General features: G+C 32.9%; 1 protein-coding gene across 13 annotated transcripts in view; it reads right to left on the reverse strand.

Moving 5' to 3' along the window:
- RYR2 (ryanodine receptor 2) overlaps nucleotides 1-20,532 on the reverse strand; it is a 766,826-nt gene that overhangs the window by 231,908 nt on the left and 514,386 nt on the right. For all 13 annotated transcript variants that reach the window (XM_074222945.1, XM_074222939.1, XM_074222937.1 and 10 more), the window contains 5 exons: nucleotides 20,061-20,196; nucleotides 14,725-14,911; nucleotides 14,051-14,156; nucleotides 10,032-10,152; nucleotides 826-995 (listed from right to left, as the gene is read on the reverse strand). In XM_074222945.1, the coding sequence (XP_074079046.1) occupies nucleotides 826-995; nucleotides 10,032-10,152; nucleotides 14,051-14,156; nucleotides 14,725-14,911; nucleotides 20,061-20,196 (720 nt within the window). The remainder of the gene's footprint in view (nucleotides 1-825; nucleotides 996-10,031; nucleotides 10,153-14,050; nucleotides 14,157-14,724; nucleotides 14,912-20,060; nucleotides 20,197-20,532) is intronic.

The raw sequence follows: 20,532 nt of genomic DNA on the forward strand, positions 1-20,532 counted from the left end.
TATGTCGAATTACTTTTACAAACATAGATTTTTCTGAACTGCCATTTGTTTTATGTTAATAACATATTTATAAGATCATATTGCCTGCACTAGAATAAGTCAAAGATAGATCCATTGCTATACATTAATCATTTCATTTATTTTCAGAAAAATATTTGTATACATAATTTGATTTGATTGAAAAACATTTATTAAGTATTTACTATATACAAAACACTGCACCTGACAATGGGAATACACAAACAAGCCATAATAGTTTTTCCAAAGGACAAAAAAGAATTTACATTTTTAATTACATGGGACTTCATTTTGTTGTATTATTATATTAGTATTTAAATCCACTTGAAATTAACTTCTTTTACAAGTATAAAGAATTCTTTTACCTGAAAATATAAAAGATACTGTGCTAATTATTAATACATCACTTAAGATTTTCAGTATGGTCCTTAAACATACATCTAACTAATCTTTTAACATATTGCCTATTAAATAGAATATACTTCTATTAAAGTATAGTATTCACTGTATATGGCAAGAGGGCCAATTTGTCTTAAGAGCAATGTGATAATCATGTAAATTATTAGTTTGTCACCAAATCCTGCTTTTCGAACTTCCCATTTAAATACCATAAATTCCTAACATTTTAAAACATTTGAAAGACAGGAAAAGTTGTTTATTTTTAAGGGGAAGACTAATTTTTTTAGGGGGGGAGAATCTGTTTTTTTTGTTTTCCCTTATTTATTGAGGTAGAGTTTTCTTTCGTCCACCAAAAAATGAGTTGGAATAAGCCATTAAACTGAAGTAGTCAGATTTTTAAATTCTTACCGTGTCTAAAGAAGCAGCAGCTCGGAGGTCTGGCAAGAAGCCAACCTCAAGAAGATGAAGGAGAAAATCTTGAACCTCAATTCCATAGACCCTGTCAAGGAACAAAACCATAGCTGCCTTGTGATCTGGGCAAAACCCTGCTGACATGTCAGGTTCCACCACATTTCCATCTATAAGAAAGAAAATAACATTATTAATGGTTATCTGGAGGTGAAATACTATATAGGACTTCCATTGTTTCTTCCTTTTTCAAAGTTTAGAAAATTAACAAAGTGATTAATTTTTCCAGCCAGTGACTTGAAAAAAAAATTTGTCTTCAGATATTATTGACAATAAAAAAAAATCAAACCTTTAGGAGAAAAACAATTTCCTGAGTGCTAGAATATATAATAATTTTTTAAATTCTGTTTAACAAAAGTACTCTCATAACTGATTGGTTTATTGCCTAATTTTATAAAGAACATAATGGATGTTTAAGTTTGTAAAAAATATACTATTTAATTATAAAGACGGTAGAAAAGCAAAACATAATCAAAGTCCTACAAATCATCTCTGTTAAAGAAAGATTATAAAACTCACCAGTCCACAAATGATATGATACATAAGTTTACATTTTTCAATTCACAACTCTCTTATAATTTATAAAGAATTTCAATGTATATGAGTGAGAGATCATATGGATGTATAAATTGTTCCAGAGATCTAGGAAATGTAAATTGAAACAAGAAATATATTTTTCCAATGTCAACAACCATATAATAATGATGGTGAACTGCCAGAACAACTGATAAAAACTCATTTAATCTATGGTGTAAATAAAAGTTTTATATATATGTGTGTGCAGTGTGTGTGTGTGTGTGTGTGTGTGTACTCTACAGATCTAGGAAGAGTAAATTTACTTAGAGGAGGGAGAAGTAGATGTCAACTAATGTGTATACTATAAATGGTAGTTCTGGGAACTATCAAGAACTTCAGCTGCTTTAATCTCCCCTGAGGACTTTAATTTATCTAATGTCATTATATTTAGCAGCCCTGAGTAAGGTTATTTTAGGTCTCTTTAAGGTAAAATAAAAAAATGAGACAAAGAGGAAGTTGGAGAGGATAAGTGAGAGGAAAAAGATAAGGGAGTGGGAGAGCATTTTCTCAAATAATTGAGCATGGATTACAACAAAGAGGAAAAGAAATAAGAGGGCTAAAGAGAATGTTTATATATAGGTATAATGGAGCTTAGCATATGCACAGAACAACTGTGACATCTATCCAGGTGGAGGAGGCTGAGGAATCAGCTTCTGGAAAGCTGTCATAGGTGTAATGTAAAATAGCTGAAGTATGTAAGGGTACACTAAAACTCACTGAGGAATATAAGTTAAATTACTATTTTTCTTTATCTATGACAAACATGCTGATGTATCAGAACCCAAATCAATAAAAATAAATGAAATGTGATGTTTAACAGAAAAGATGAAAAAGAGACAGCCAAAGTAATGATTAAAGTAGAAGGATTGATTAAATTTCCAGAATGTATATCTGAGAAAAGCAAAAAAACAGAATTAGAAATAGAGTCTAAAGGGTGAAATGAAAATAAAAATATTGATAATGGAAAAAGAAAAGTGAAAATAAATTTCTAATGATTACAATGTTATTCATTTCATTTTTACATAAATGTTTTGTTTTTCTACAATCAAAATACAGGATAATTTTATCTCCTCTGTGTGTGCAAAGCTCATCAAGTATCAAAAAATTATAGCAGCATCATGAGTTTCAATTTTAGACAAAACTGAATAAAATGAAATGAATAACAACTTATTTGTAAAAATTTATTTCCATGATAGTCCACATTATATTTGTTAAGACAGGAAGAGTTCTGTTATTTTTATCAATGTGAATGAATGTTCAACACAGAAATTCCCTCTACCAGTTTGGAATACCAACAGGTCTGTTTGACCCTGCTCAAGTTACATACTTATAAGTCTTCATGATTCCTAAATCAGTCCACTGTGCATCTCACTCTGCTGTCTCTCTCCCTTCCTCCCCTCCCCAGCTTATTTCTGTAGTGAAGAGTGGGTTCTCAAAGACCATGACAATAGAATCTCTGCAAGGTTTTAATCAGTCAGTGAAACTCATTTATTAAGCATTTTCTATGTGCTATGTTACAGGGATTCTAATGCCAGAGATATATGTCCATATAAGATATCTACAATGTAAATGGAAGTATCGATTTTAGAGGAAAGAAACCAGTACCTGGGGAAAAATAGCAAAAAAGTTCCTGCAGAAGCATTTCAGCTGGGATTTAAATGAAACTGGGAGTTGGCTCTCTCTCAGAAGGAAAGAAAAGGCCAGGGCCAGTATAAATTCATAGTTTGAAAGTGATAAAAAAATGTGTAAGAAATAGCAAAAAGTCCAATATAGTAGATCATAGACTATGGAGGTGAGCAAAATGTATGAAGTCTAAAAAGGTAGGAAGGGGCCAGATTATATAGGACTATAAAAACCAAATAGAAGATTTGACATTTGATCCTGGAAATAATAGAGAGTTGCTGGTGTTGACTGAGTATAGAAAGTTACATGGAAAAAAAATGATTAAAGAATTGTGTAGGGGGGGGCAGCAAGGTGGCACAGTGGATAGAGCACCAGCCCTGGAGTCAGGAGTACCTGAGTTCAAATGTGACCTCAGACATTACCTAGCTGCGTGGCCTTGGGCAAGCCACTTAACTCCATTTGCCTTGCAAAAACCTAAAACAAAAAAGAATTGTGTAGAGGACAGATAGAGAGAGACTTGAAGGAAACCAACTAGCAAATTACTGCAATAGGCTAAGTAAGAAGTGATAGGGGGTAGAATTCAGAACTGTTGGTTCTGTAGGCCTCCACCAGAGAACCTCAGGATTCCATGATAGGCCTGAAGTTCTTTAACTTAACAATGTTTGGATAAAGACCTACATGGTGTGCTTATCAAACATATGGATGATATAAACTAGACAAGTTAAAATAACAAAAAATGAATGACCAAGTCAAAATTCAAAAGGCTCTTGGCAAGTCATATTTCTAACAAGATGAAATTCAACAGGCATAAATCCAAAGTTTAACAAGGACAAAATTCTATTGTGACATTTTAAAAGTTCAAGAGACATAATTTCTGGGTATTTAGTCATTTTAACAATAATGCTAGCATTTTTTTAAGGTTTTTGCAGACTTGCTCAAGGCTACAAAGCTAGGTAATTATTAAGTGTCTAAGGTTGGATTTGAACTCAGGTACTCCTGACTAGAGGGCCAGTGCTCTATCACTGTACCACCTAGCCACCCCTACCTAATCCTAGCATTTTAGTAAAAGAGGTCAGGGCCACTCTCAAGTGCTGCTGGGCTCAGGGTTTAAAGAGGGGTGTTCCTGAGGGTTGATTAACTTTGGCTAAAAATTAACCAGAGAATGAATATATCAATGAAGGGCTTTACCTATTCTAATGGGCTTTCATCTTGTCTTTTCTTCTAAAGTAGCCCAAATCTTAAGGCATTCAAATCAAGGAATTTAGCTCCACCCAAACCTCAGTAGAGCACAAAGAGCTTTAACCTAAAATTCCTAATAAAGTTGGGTGAGGTCTGATCAGAACCCAGGAGAATTAATTCAATCCCATCATCTTCAAGAGAAGGAATTTTGAAATGGGGACCACAGAAAAAAAGGGGAAACTCTGGATCTTTTCTCTAAAATCAACACTTTCATTCACACTGTAGATATCTTATATGTACACATCTCTAGCATTAGAATCCCTGTAACACAGTACATAGAAAATGCTTAATAAATTAGTTTCACTGACTATTATTGGTTATCATTATTATTATTATTATTGGTTATTAATAGTATTTTTTCCTCATTATTTCACAAAAATAAGATGGTGGAGGCCTGGATTGACAATAGTTGTTTTGAAAAAGATGTGAGGATTTTGATGTACTCTAAGATCAGTATGAGTTAACAATGAGATATTCTAGTCAAAAAATTACATGTGATACATTAAGTGGGGTATATAGTTCGATAGGGAGGTCCCATTGTACTTTACATTTTTTCATACCTAAATACTATCTGTTCAGTTCTGGGTACCATGATTTTAGTACAATAAATTGGAGCATGTCCAGATGAGGGCAAAGGGAAGGGCCAAGAGTTCACACCATTGAAAACTGATTGTGAAACTGGGCATATTTAGCCTAGAGACACCTCTGTGTGAACAAGTTAATCTTCTTCAAGTTTTGAAGAATTGTCAAGAGGAGGAAGGATTAAATTTGTTCTGCAGAGTTCTAGATGTTAGGAGTTGGTTCACTAGGTAGAAATTGAAAAGAAATATATTTAGGCTTGATGTCATCAAAGAAAATAAAACAACCCCTCCTATCATTTAGAGTTATCCAAAAAAGGCACTAGTCTTCCTGGAGATGGGGTGGATTCCCCTTCCTAGGAGGGTTTAAAGCAGAAGCTGGACAACCACTGGTTGAGGATATTAGTGGGAAATCCTTATGTTAATGGATTGATCACTGAACGCCATTCCATTTTTCAAATTCTTTGATTCTGATATTACTTCTTCCAAATGACCCTGAATCATTAAAAAAAAATAGTTCTTCAGAAATAGGAATATAGGCATAAATCATGAGTTTAAAAGAAGCTTTTTTGACCACAAACAACCCTTTCAAGTTTTTAGGCTTTAATTTTCTCTTTATCTATGTTATCTCTGGATAAAATTATTCTAATTGCTGCTGAGAAGGTTTTTGGGAAAAGAACTATTTCTCTGTCTTCTATTCCCTGTATCTTTATGAAAAAAAGGGGGGAAAAAGAACTTCTGACCTGTGTAAAACTATACACATCTCACTTTCCAAGAGGAATAACAAATTTCCATTTCTCCTCAACTAACATGTTTCTCTCTCTTCTTTGCTGATCACTGAGGTAGAAGGAAGAGTCCTGGGTTTAAAAGTTTTGAATCTTGCCTCCACTCCTTTATTAGACATCAATACCTCTTTCTACCACTTGTAACCACTCATCAGGAATGTTGTAGAAGAAATTCAGGATTTAGAATGATCTATCCCTGTTTTGGATCACTGTATTTGATCATTAAATATTAAGCATTTTGGCATAACTGATTAAGTGCCAGACTTGGAAACAGAAGCCTTGGGTTCAAATTGGTCTCTGACACTCATAGGCTAAATAAACAGGAACAGGTCATTTTACCTCCTTGATCCTTACTTTTCTCTTCATCACATTGAATATAATAAAATGAATATAATATAAATATAATTGAGTATAATAAAATATATAGCTGTTATGGGAATCAGATATGACAATGTAGTTAAGTACTATATCAATGTCAGCCATCACCAGGGCTGAGTAGAAGCTCCATTCTTGCCAACTGTTAAATTGTTAACGTGAGCATTTATTTACCCCTGAGGAATCATCAAACATTACAAATCAGGGCTTGATTTACTGCTTTGTTGACTGTTGAGAATTAATAAAGTTAAAAAAAGGATTAATAATACACATTATTGAGAGCCAGGGTCTCTAAGCTGTTTGACACAGTCGCAGCAAGAAGACTCAAGGCAGTCACACTGCCTGATGGAACAACATTTCCTTCTTCAATATATATAGGGATTTCATGCATACCAATATTTATAGGTTTATTATTGATTACAATATTTACTCACCCTGATACTGGAATGACTATAAAGGGAGGATTTCAGAAAAATTCCTTGAATAAAACAGATTGTAAACTCTGTCCAAATTTAACAGGACTGCCTCTCTCTGAGGCATACAAAAGGCTTCAACATTATGAAATCTCTGGAAAATGCAGCACTGGGAATTCCAAGGAGATGCCAGAATATATACAGGGAAAACAGATACAAGATGGGTCAGATAGAATTCCAGGGAAATTAATAGTTTTGCCCCCCCTTACCATATACAGGAATATATGAAAAAGATGGTGAGAAAATAATTAGTACAGGTGACCGATATGTGAACTCCAGCAGCCTTAGTTTCATGGGAAAGAATAAAAAAGTCACAGAAACTGTGGCTTCTACCAACAAGGCCAGAAAGAAAAATTGGTTATTGTAAGAGTTAATGGATGGGTAGACAAGCATAAAAACCCTCACTACAGACTGTTAAGGAATGTATCGAAAAACATTACCTACACAAAAAATAAAAAAAAAACTTTCCATTAAAAGAATTGCTTAATTAATAACTTTAAGTGAATTAACAATTATACAATGTAGTAATAAATAAGGTAACAGACAAGTTAAGGTCATCATGGTCTGAGAAGGGATAAGAAATCAATTAACTATATGATTATTACTTAAACTTGTAATCACATGATTAAAACTTGTAACCATATGAACTATATGATTGATGATGAAAATTGTACACTCTTGTAACCAAGGAAATGATCTCAGCTTGCTTGCTTGCTTGAAACATACATGATTCTGAAACTATAAAAATAAATCCTAGCAGCTGACAGTCAGTCAGCCTGCTCCTGCCTTTACCCACTTGTTGACTCAACTCATTTCGCCAACTCTATCCCTCCTGCCAGGTTCCAAGGACCCCGTGGAGGCTGGACCCCGGCAACACATTACAGTTAGAAGTATATTGTGTAATAATTTTTGGAGATGCCCTTGCTAACATTCAGTAGCACACCCCTGCACTACCTCTCTGGACTTGGCCTCCATGTTTTAGTTGTCTTCTCATTCTGGACTTCTTAAAGCTCCTGTGGTCTTTTCACCCCATACATCCTTCCATCCCTCACTTTCTACTTCTATGGCTCCCTTTTTCCCACTGCTGAGTTTGTCCCAGAGCCTCCATTTTGGCGTAGAGCACAAGAGGGCCATCCTTTATTCCTACTCGCCATTCTTTCAGAGCAGTATCTACCATCCCCTTTTAGTTTCTCTTTACATGTTGTCTTAACATTTTCACCTTACCTTATGAAACACACTTCCCTCATAGAAAAGTATTAATAAAGAAAAAATTTGTAGAATAATCAAAAGTGACTTCAGAGGAACTAATCAAATTGACACATGAATAAGAATCTTTTCATAACATAACCTACAAGTAGTCAATCAGCCTTTCTTTAAAAAATTCCTCTTTACTAAATGAGAACTTGGGGCAGCTTTATTTGCAGAAAGTCTTTCCTTATTATTAACCCTAAATTTTTTTCCTTGAACTTTTTTTTTTTACTTTTGCAAGGCAGTGGGGTTAAATGATTTGCCCAAGTTCACACAGCTAAGTAAAGTATTACCATATTTCCTCATATATAAGATGCACCTTAATTTTGGGCACCAAAATTTTTAAAAAAGTATATTACATAAATTTAATGAACTCAAGTTTTATTCAACATAAAATTCATACAACTCTTCATCACTGTCAGAACTCCCATCCATTTAGCTTGTCCTCATCTGTGTTTGATGATGAATCACTATCTTCATATTGCCTTATCCTCGGTGCTATCTATGGCATTGAAAATGCCACACTTCTTAAATAACTTGACAACATCTCAGTCTCAATATTATCCCAGGATCTTTTCATCCAGGTGTAAACATCTACAGTTGCTTTCTTCACCATTCCTGAAGGTGTCAAATTGTCCCCAGAAAACTTCATCCATTGTTTCCATTGATCTCTCATAGCAGCTTTGAAGGATTTGTTAATGCTGATATCAAATGGTTGGAGCTGGGATGTCAAGCCTCCAGGCATGATAGCAATTTTATTTTTGGCTATGCAGTAATCTTCTTTGTGTTTGCTATCATGGGTGCCCTGATAATGTGGGTTTGCATAAGAGCCCACCTGGTCTCCTGCTCCAAACTTTCTCAAACTAGATCTTCATCCCATTCTGCCATTTCTGGGCAGAATGTGTCAAAACAACCTAATATACTGGTAACAAATGCGAAACAATGAGCTCAAAGACAAGTATGAAAAAGCAGGAAATGCAAGTAAAAAAAATCTACAACCACTGTTTTTAGACCCTATTTTTTTTTTCAAAAAAAGGGTATGTCTTATACATAGAGAAATACAGTAAATGTCTGAGATTGGATTTGAACTCCACTGTACCACCTAGCTGCCCCTCTTTGAAACTTCTATATAGTTTTCCTCCCAAAGATCACTGCATAAATTGTGTATAATCCCTTACCATATGACAGTGTTTTATACACTGAAGGTACTTAACAAATGTTGCTGACTGATTAATCTATAGTTTTTAAAGTAAAGCATCATGATTTTGAAAGTAATGTTGCCTCAGTTACCCATAACTGTTTATCAAACAGTGTTGGGGGAGGCTCTGGTGAGTAAAAAGACCCTAGGTCTGCAGTTTTTGCATCTCCAGTTCCTTGTCAATCATCCCCTATCTGGAAATTGCAATTGAGTAGGAACAGAGATTCAAGGGTCCCACCTCTTTTCCTGAAGTGGGCCTATCTGAATTATCTTTTGGTTACTTATAAAAAAAAATTCACCTTGAAGCTATTGCTGATTTTCAGTGATCATTCCATTAAGGTGCTGCTACCTTTACATACTTATAATAAAATTCTTTAAATTCTCTTTCTTTTTTGGTGGGGAGGGAGGGAAGCAAGATTAGGGGAAAAATTGTAAAATTCAAAATAAATTAATTAAAAAATAAATTCTCTTTTGTCTTAAGTTTTATCTGATAATCAGGATAAAAGTACTAAACATTTTCCTTTCAACAAAGAATTGTCAAAAAAAACAATAATGTGAAAATAAGATAATCATAATTGATAAATTATCAAAGAAGACATTAGAGAATTGCAGTCAACTAGAAAAGAGAAGATTAAAGGATACTAAGGATCAGAGACAGGAACTGGAACTATGATTTAACTGATATGGGAAACTATTAGATGAAAACACTTTGAAAATAAACACCTCTTCAATTTATAATCTTAGAGAGTTGCTCAGAGCATTAAAAGGTTAAGGGGTCAAAGAAAACCAATAGAATAGGGATATTAAAATATATAATTTCTTTTATCTATATACAATATCAGAAATATGAAAAATTACATGTGATTAGAATAAAAATAAAATTAAATATGTAAAAAGAACTTCATAAATATAGTTCTAAATATCTTTATAGAATCTTCTAAAAATTTTAAAAATTTAAAAAAATTTAAAAATAATCTTCTGATATATGCCTCATCAGAAAAAAAATTTATCATTATTCAACCCAATACTGTATTCCAAAGAACAATATTACCTTTAGCTATTGTTGGCATCTGGAAAGCAATGCTGATGACTCCCACCAAATCTCCCAATGGAATTAAGGATCTCAGAATGGACCTGATCCTAATAGCTTCTCCTTTGCCAGCATGGATCAACTACACAGAAAAAAACAACAACAAAAAAAAACATACCTTAAGCTATGGATCTTAATCAGTAACAACTTTATTCAGGAAAACCTATGAAATGATTCTCATGTTTAAATTAATTCCTTTTTGATAAAAAAAGACACATTCAACTCAGAATCTTACAAAAACAAATGTTGAAAACTTTATGTGTAATTGGAAAAAATAAAATACTATTAAATGCATAAAAAAAGAGATATCCAACAGAGGTCAGGCTTGAGGCAGAAATAATAGTTTGAGTGTTGTATTTAAGAAAACTATATTTCTAATTGGTGGTAAAAAAGGCATTGCAGAGATATGCCAGTCAGATTAAAGCACAGAGCTAATAATGTCAAGGACACAAATTTTATTTTTACAACAGTCAGACAACTAAATGACACAGAATATACCTTAAATCCTGACCAAAAAAGGGAATATCACTGATTAAAAAGAACAATGAGCAAAATTGTGAATTGTAAAAAGAACTACAAAATTATGTCCTCTTAATAACAGATTAGAAAAATAGAATATTTCCATACAAAGAACAGCATAATTTCCTGCACTTACAGCTTCCTTAAAAAATAGGCTATAGCAAACTAATCTCAGATCAATGTTACAGATTACAAAGTAAATAAAAATTACCATTAGGAAAGAAAAGTAGAATTGACTTTATGAATTAGAGACAGACTATAAGGTTCATGTACTTTGCAGTGATAATCAAATTTTGAAGGGTTTTAAAATTCCCCAAGGTTTCTGGCCATAGAGAAGGGAAAAGTAGACCTGGATCAAAACAATTTTATCAGTTTGTCACTGGCTAAATAAATCCTAATTATGAATCACTGTATAATTTCTGGTCATAGTGATTCTTTGCAAAACCAGAAGTATGCATTTTTTTTACATTTTTAATCAGATATGATTTTCCTTCACCTACTCATATCAGCATCAAAGCAGTGTCTGAAATGGGCAGAGTGGTGGACACAGAATCAGTTCTAAATTTAATCCTTCCTCAGACACTCATTAGAAATGTGATCCTGGGGGTGGCTAGGTGGCGCAATGGATAGAGTGTGGGCCCTGGAGTCAGGTGTACCTGAGTACAAATATAGCCTCAGACACTTAATAATTACCTAGCTGTGTGGCATTGGGCAAGCCACTTAACTTCATTGCCTTGGAAAAAAACCCTAGAAATGTGATCCTGGAAAAGTTAATCTCTCAACCTACTTCTTCAAAAGGGAATAAATAACACCTACCTCACAGGGAGTATTATGAAAATCAAACATGAAACACTTTGCAAATCTTCACACACACACACACACACACACACACACACACACACACACACAAACACAAACACAAACACAAACACAAACACAAGCATGAGGAAGGAAATGAAGTAGTATAGAGTGCAAAACGTTCCAAACTTGGGTGTCCTGAATCAGACAGGAAGACTCTTGTCTTCCTGACATCAAGCTATATGACCTTGATTAAATCATCTAATTTCTCATTTTCTTCATCTGTAAAATGAGGATGCTGAGTGCATTTACCTCATAGGATTATTGTGAATATCAAATTGAATGATAAATAAAAAATCCTTTGCCAATCTTTTAAAGTGCTATGTAAATTCAAGCATATATAAGATTATTATCAGTTTATGTGGAGGCAATAGTGACAGAGCTGGGAAGGGTCCTAGGATTTCAAAATCACAGGGAACTTCAAGGTATAGAAGCTCCCCCTCCCAATGTAGGTAGGAACCTTCTTTAGAGCACTGTAGTGAAGTGAATAGGATGGGGCCAAAGAGCAAGTCTATGATAGATGGATGACTTACTCCCCAGTATCTCTGGCTTCCAGATAGACTCTCTAGCCACTACTTCATGCTGCCTTGGTAGAGATATGAACACAAAATATTCTTGATTTCCTCAACTAGATGGTACTTCCTGATACAGGAACTCCCTTTATAGTATGACTTAATAGATAAACCCAGAGAAGTTGCCTGAGGCAAAGAAATGAAGTGACTTGCCCAGGATCACAGAGGCAAAAATGAACAGTACCTGGTTTTCATTCTTTGGGACTACAAACACTATAGCTAATCACTATCTTCTCACATTTATTTACAACAGACATAAAATAATAGAGTATAAATATGCATGTGTGTAAATCACACAATACATATAGGACATACATGCATATATATATATATATATATATATATATATAGTTGTATGTGTATATGTAAACACTGATATAATGATGAATACTGTGAGAGTTTAAAGTTTGGTCTACTCGTATACTAGGAAATATCATTAATCTTTGAGATTTTTTTACATTCATTTACTGATGTTTTGCTCTTTTGTCTCATGGAGATGATACTGGATTCTTGAAAACTACACTAGTATAGTAAAGTTTTTCCAGGTTCTACTAATATGAAACAGCTTAGAAAAGGGTCTGGTGATTGTCGGTGGAACAGTCTAATTTAAGGTAGGTAAGATCAAACGTATATAGATACTGATAAAGACCAAATCTTAAAACTCTATTTAAATGTTAGCTAGTGTGATTATATAATTATTATCTTTGCAGTACTGAATTGCTACTAAAAATAAAATAGATTCATAGCAATCATCAGCAAAGATAACTAATTTAGATTTTTAAAAACATTTTCCCCCTAGCAAATCTTCACTACTTATGTAAGGTTTTTAGTGAGATTAAATATGTATTTGTGACAGAGAAAAGTAAATGGTATTTATATTTGTGAAATTCTATGTTTTTGAAGTTTAATAATTTAAGGTTTAATAATTAGGCATTTTTATTCTAGAGGAAAAAAAGAAAAGGAAAACTATGGTAAAATATATCATTTTTCACAGTTGCCTATCAGAGTTCAGAAGCATTTGAATTTCAGTCTTTCAGCCCAGTCCAAAGGGAATTTAAGGAAAGGATGATAAGTATTGAAAGCCATAAGAGAGGGGTAGTAGAAGTCTGAGTCTAAATTTCCTTCTTCACATTCTAGATTGCAGAAAACATTTGTCCAATAATTTAACTTAATCCTTTAATTGCTCTCAGAAGGACAAAACAACCTTCTTATGAAACCTTCATTGGATGACAGCACTTGCAATCTTAGTGTAGGAAGAGGAATGGGAGAATTGTGATGCAAAATAATTTTTCTTGATATTCTTTCTAAAATATATGTGAGAAATATGTAATTATGCTATTAATGATATTAATAAGCTGATTTTGGACTTCATTACAAATTTTCACAATAATTAAGAACTATCAGCCATGACCAGCTAAAACCAAATTCTGTTACGACAGTAATTTGCTAATAATTTTCAATGGGGCTAGATCACCATTTGTTTGATTTTATGATCTGATTAAGCAGGACAGACATGGATAATTTATTTTCTCTTGTTCACTTCTCCAAAATTTCATAGAAATATGAAATAATTTTAAAAATAGGAAAACACGGCCTCAGAAACTTAATAATTACCTAGCTGTGTGGCCTTGGGCAAGCCACTTAACCCCATTTGCTTTGCAAAAACCTTAAAAAAATAGGAAAACAATTTAATAATCACCTTTAAGAAAGCCTAATTCACATTTATATACAGTGGTGGCAAGTAAATGTTAAAAATCATTTTCTTAAGGAAAAAAAATGTATGCTTGATAACTTTCTACATAAAAACTGAATTAATAACATTTTCTATATTGGTTAAGCCTAGACAATCAACAAAGCAATAAATCAAATCTTGAATGATAGCATCTGCTGATTTCTCAAGTGTAAAGTCTCACACTGAAAAGTTCATAGTCAGCCACCACAAGCAAGTCCTTGTTTAAATAATGATCCACAAGCAATTTAATATAGCATGAGCATTGTTTCATGGAAATTTAAGTGAAACAACAGACTTACATGCATTTCAGGAGCACAGCGGCCTAGGAGATCAATCAAAGCAGCATAAAAGGTCATTATTGCATTTCCCATGTGGATAGTATCATCTTCTTCTGCTGTCAAATCACTTTAATTCATTTTTCGAAGAAAACAGAAAGCAGAAGATCAATGAGTACTATTTGAGACAACTGTTCTCAGAGAAATGTAATTATTGGATGAACAACTAGTTTACTTATGAAGTATCAGGCCCAATCTATTTCTCTGAGATCTGAAATTAGACATTGCTTCTAGAAGGGCTATATTAAATAGCTCTCTGGAATATTCCACTCACCATTTTTGTGATTTCACACATTATTCCCTTCTTTAGGCATTTTCATTAGAATACAAGTTCCTTGAAGGCAGTGAATATCTCAATTTTTGTATGTGTATCCCATACACTTAACACAGTGCTTGGCATACATTTAATTTTTAATAAATTATATGCATTCAATCATACATTTACACCATCAATTCAAACACTGCCTTGAAGGTTTCTTCCAATGCACACAAACTAAAACTTAAATGAGGGCAAAATTCTGAGTTTTTTGTTGACAATGAAATTAAAAGAATGAAAACAAATTGTTCTAAATTTGATGAAAGTCAACTACTATGTTTTCCCATGAAAATATATTTAAGAAAAACCTCTTTAGACATACAGGGTTTTGCTGGATCCATTAGTAGGTGATGGGCCATCTCTAGAAGGATCCTCTGCTATTTTTATAGCTTCTTCCATGGCCGAAAGAAGACCATTGCCACCTTCCCCTCTTAAGGCTGGACCAAAACATTCGGGCCTCCGAATTAACAATCTGACCACAACATTTGCATTTTCTTCCACACTCTCCCCTAGAAACATGTATGGGGGGGAAACCAAATGCAAATTTTTATTATTTTCAAAACAATTTATTTTTAACCAAAGTTTAAAAAAAGGAAGAACAACAACAAAGAGCTATAAATTAGCTTTTTGACACATGACCTAAGGATTTTAGTAGCCTGTAAATTCAAAAGTAGAGGGCAGTGTGATGTGGCAACCCAAAACTACAATATTTGGAACTTCTTTATGAGAAAAATAAAATGAGGAGAGTATGGAACAGTTTACCTGTAAGATATATGGCTAAGGGAAAAAAACATTTAGGACCAAATAAAATAGAGATTTATAAAATGTAAAATGAATAATTTTCATTATATACAATTAAAAATTTTATACAAACTAAACCAATGCAATCAAAATTAGAAGTAAAACAGAAAAATGAGGGAAAATTTAGTTAATATCTCTGATAAAGTTCTCATTTTTCAGATAATATAGAGCACTGAGTCATATTTATAAGAATAGAAGTTATACTCCAAATGATATATGGTCAAGGGATATGAATAGGTGATGTAATATGATTTTTGTCTATCATTCTCAAAGAAGACCATGACATCAGAGAGGTAATGCCATGATAAGCACATAAATTGGATTTAAGTGAGAGGGTGCTGTGCTAAGTTCACCAACCTCACTTTCTTCTCCAGACCCAACTGGGTCCAGTGGCCAGATATGAATCAGGACAACTGGAGATGGTCCTAGATGTGAGGTAATCAAGGTTAAGTGACTTGCCCAAGGTCACAGAGCTAGCAGCAATTTTCAAATGAAAAAATAAACAAATCTGAAGTACCACCTCATACCTATGAGGGTAGCTAATAAGAAAAAGCAAAGAAAAATGGCAAATGTTGAAGGGGATGAGGGAAAAATTGGGACAATAATACATTGTTGATGGAATTGTGAATTTATCCAACCATTTTGTAAAGCAATTTGGAACTATCTCCAAAGAGCTATAAAGCTGTATTACATTGATCATGCAATAATACTACAAGAGATTTTTTTAAAGAACTTATTTGTACAAAAATATTTATAGTAGTTCTTTTTATGTAATGGCTATGAATTAGAAATTTAAAGGATGCTCATCAGTGGGGGAATGGCTAGATAAGTTGTGATATATGATGGTAATGGCATATTATTGTGTTTTAAGAAATGATAAGCAGGATGATTTCAGAAAATCCTGGAAAGACTTACATGAACTGATAAAATATGAAATGAGCAGAACAAGAATATTGTACACGATAATAGCAATATTGCACAATGAAGTACTTGCACAATGAATGACTTGCATTACAATGAACCAAGACAATCCCAAAAGACTCATAATGAAAAAAGCTATCTGCCTTCAGAGATGTCTGACTACAGACTGAAGTATGCTATTTTATACTTTCTTTTCTCCTCCTTTCTTTCTTTATTATTTCCTTTCTTGTTTTACATGATTAAACATATATATTTATTATACATTTATATATATACATATATATATACATATATGATAAAACCTATATCAGATTGCTTAGCACCTAAGGGATAGAAGGAGGAATAGAATTTGGAACTCAAAACTTAAAAACAAAAAAGCAAAGCTTTCACTCTTTGAAGATAATATAATGGTATACCTAGAGAACCCAAGAAAATCCATCTTAAAAATTCCTTGAAACAATTACCAAACCCAGCAAAATGGCAGGATATAAAATCAATCCACATAAATCATTAGCATTTCTATAAATGAACAATAAAGCCCACGAACAAGAGATAAAAAGAGAAGTTCCATTTAAAGTAATTATAGACAACATTAAATACTTGGGAATCTACCTCCCAACAGGAATCCAGAAATTGTATGAACTCAATTATAAAGCACTTGTCACCAAAATAAAATCATATCTAAATAATTGAAAAAATGTCAATTGTTCATACTTAGGTCAAGATAATATAATAAAAATGACAATTCTACCCAAATTAAATTACCTATTCAAGTGCCATAACAATCAAACTACCAAATAACTATTTTACCCAGCTATAGAAAATAGCAACAAAATTCATCTAGAGCAACAGAAGGTCAAGAATGGTAAGGGAACTGATGGGGAAAAAATGTAAAGGTACATGGTCTAGCTCTATCAGATCTAAAACTATACTAATAAGTATCTAGTACTTGTTAATAATGGATCAGTGGATTAGGATAGGTTCAAAAGAAAATACAGCAAATGATTAAGATATCAGCTTCTGGGATAAGAACTTAATTTTTTATTTGACAAAAATTTTATTGACGTTATTTTTGACAAAAATTTGTTGGGAAAATAGTATGGCAAAAACTAGGCAAAGAGCCACATCTCACACCCTATACCCAAATAAGGTTAAAATGGGTACAGGATTTAGATATAAAGGGTGACATCACAGATAAATTAATAGATCAAGAAATACTATATCTATCAGATCTATGGAAAGGGAACAAATTTGTGACCAAACAAGAATTAGAGCACATTATAAACTGCAAAATAAATAATTTTGACTACATTAAATTAATAAACTTTTGCACCAATAAAATCAATGCTGTCAAAATCAGAAGGAAAGCAGAAATCTGGGAAACAATCTTCATGACTAGGAATTCTGATAAAGGTCTCATTTCTAAAATATATATAGAATTGCATCAAATTTATAAGGTTACAAGTCATTCCCCAATTGATAAATGGTCAAAAGATATGAATAAACAGTTTTCAAATGAAGAAATTAAAGTTATATGTAATCATATGAAAAAATGCCTAAAATAACTATTAATTAGAGAAATTCAAATTAAAACAACTCTGGGGTATCACCTCAAACCTATCAGATTAGCTAAGATATGAAAAAGGGAAGATGATCAATAATGGAGAAGTTATAGGAAGATTGGAACATTAATGCATTGGTGTTGGAGTTGTGAAATGATCCAACCCTTCAGGAGAGCAATATAGAACCATGCCCAAAGAGCAATAAAACTGCTCATACTCTTTGACCCAGCAATTCCAATTCTAGGCCTTTATCCAGAAGAAATCATAGAAAAATGGGGAAAGTCTCACATGTTCCAAAATATTCATAGCAGCTCTTTTTTGTAGTGACAAAGAATTGGAAATTAAGGGGATGCCCATCAATTGGGGAATAACTAAAAATTTTATGGTACATAAATACTATGGAATATTATTGTTCCATAAGAAACTTATAAATGATTAGACTCTAGAGAATCATGGAATGAGTTACAGGTTCTGATGGTAAGAGAAGGGAGCAGAACCATGAGAACGATGGACAAATTTATAACAACATTTTGAGATGATCAACCTTGATGGATGTACTTCCTTTCATCAGTTCAGAGTGCTAGGGCAACTGTATTAGATGGGCTATGGACTATTACCTCCATCCAGAGGAAGAAAAACAAAACAAAACAAAACAAAAAATTTAAAAAACCCCTATCAGAATCTGATGAACACTTTATATAAAATCTCATATATCTCTTTCTCTTAATCCTAATTACTCATATCAAAAATGCCTAATCTGTCAACATGTTTATCACAAATATGCATGTACAATGCTATTCTGACTGGTCACTGTTGAGGGAAGGGGAGTGGGGAAGGGAGGGTGGAAGGAAATTTTGTAATTTAAAAATATACATATGCATATGGGTGAATGCTGAAAATTTTCATAACATGTATTTGTAAAAATAAAATGTCAATAAAAAAACAAAAGCAATGAATGTTAAAAATTGTATTTATGTGTAATGGAATGGGATATGATACTTAAAGAGAGAGAGAGAGAGAGAGAGAGAGAGAGAGAGAGAGGCATAGCTTGAAAGTGATAGTCCCTTTGCATTCTGCCTCAGGCTGTGGGTACTGTGCTCAGTTCTGGGTGCCATGACTTAAGAAGAATATTGATAAGATGAAGAATGTCCAGAAGGGGGAAAACAGGATGGTGAAGGGTCTTGAATCTATGTCACAGGAAAATAGATTGAAGGAGTTAGGTTTTGTTTAACCTGGAAAAGAGAAGACTTAGAGAGAAGATGATAGTAGTCTTTGAGGATATGTTGGAAAAGAATTTAGTCTTGTTCCATTTGTTCCCATAGGACAGAACCACAAGTAATGGAAGTTTCAAGGAGATAATTTTACTTACCTTTACCTCAAATTTGAACTTTTTAAAAATAGAAAATGACAAATTGCAAACTAAATTGCAAATAAATAACAATTCAAAAATGAAAAATAAGAACAAATGAATCATGGTCTTTTTTTAAAATATGTATATGAAAACACATGCAATGCTACTTTTCATTTGATAATATTAGTATCTCTTTTTCAACATCAATTTGAAAAAGAAAAAAGCATTAAAGTATTATAAAACATTTAATATCATGAATCTTTGAAGAGAGGCCAATATTAAACTCATAAAGTATTTAAATTCATTTGAGAGTATTTTATCAGAATTTAGGTGTCTTGTTTGAAATGATTAAAAGCATAATTCAGTGTATTTTAGAAATCATTTGAATTTTAGCAATTAAGCTGTGAAAACAATATAAATTTTGAAGAGATAAATTGCTGTTGTTCAATCATGTCTGACTCATCACGACTCCATTTAATATTTTCTTGGCAAAGACAATGGATTAGTCTGCCATTTCCTTTTCCAGGTCATTTTACACATAAGAAAACTGAGGCAAACACGTTAAGTGACTTGTCCAGGACAACATAGCTAATAAATATCTGAGTCTAGATTTGAACTGTCTTCCTGACCCCAGGCCCAACATTCTATTCACTGTGCCATTTCTTCTATTGCTCTTTTCTTAACAAACTCTTCAAGTGATTTGCTCAGTCATTCAACAAGTAAAGTATCTGAAGCTGTATTTGAACTCAGGAAGATAAATCTTTTTGACTTCAAATTTGGTATTTCATCCACTGTACCACCCAGATGCCTAAGAAATAAATACCAATGTGTAATACCTATATCTATATCTATCTATCTATCTATCTATCTATCTATCTATCTATCTATCTATCTATCTATAATTTATATTAAATTATTTTTTCCTTATAAAAACTTCTAAGATGATATTCATGCTTTCAATAACAATTTAAAAGCAAATTTAATAGTGTCCTCCCCACTTCCACCTCAAATTTAGATGCATACCATTACAGAAGACGGCAAATCTTAGGAAGTCCAAATATCTCTCCCCTTCAACTGGATTCCACCCAATGTCTGGGTAACCCTTGGTAACCAGCATCTGGCAGCTCTGCAATCCACAACCAGCCAGGTAACGAACTACCTGAAAATAATGCAATATATATAAAATGTCAGCAGAATCTCTGCTGATAAAATACAGTCATGGGAAGCTCTTAGTTAAAGTAGGACTAAGCATGATCCTTGTTAAGATCCTTGTTAAGAATTAATGGAACAAAAAGGAGGGAATATACAAAAATCTCAGTAATGACAAGAATCTAAAAAATCCAAACATATTAATATGGTAATAACTTCAGGAAGTAACTTTGTGTAATGATAAAACAATTTAGATCAATTTTCACTTTAAATTCATATATTCACCTTGAGATCTTTCATGAAGGGGCTCATTATCTAACTGCCTTTGGCCAAAAGCAGTAAAATA

The sequence above is a fragment of the Macrotis lagotis genome, chromosome 2, assembly GCF_037893015.1.
Source record: "Macrotis lagotis isolate mMagLag1 chromosome 2, bilby.v1.9.chrom.fasta, whole genome shotgun sequence".
NCBI lineage: Eukaryota > Metazoa > Chordata > Mammalia > Peramelemorphia > Peramelidae > Macrotis > Macrotis lagotis.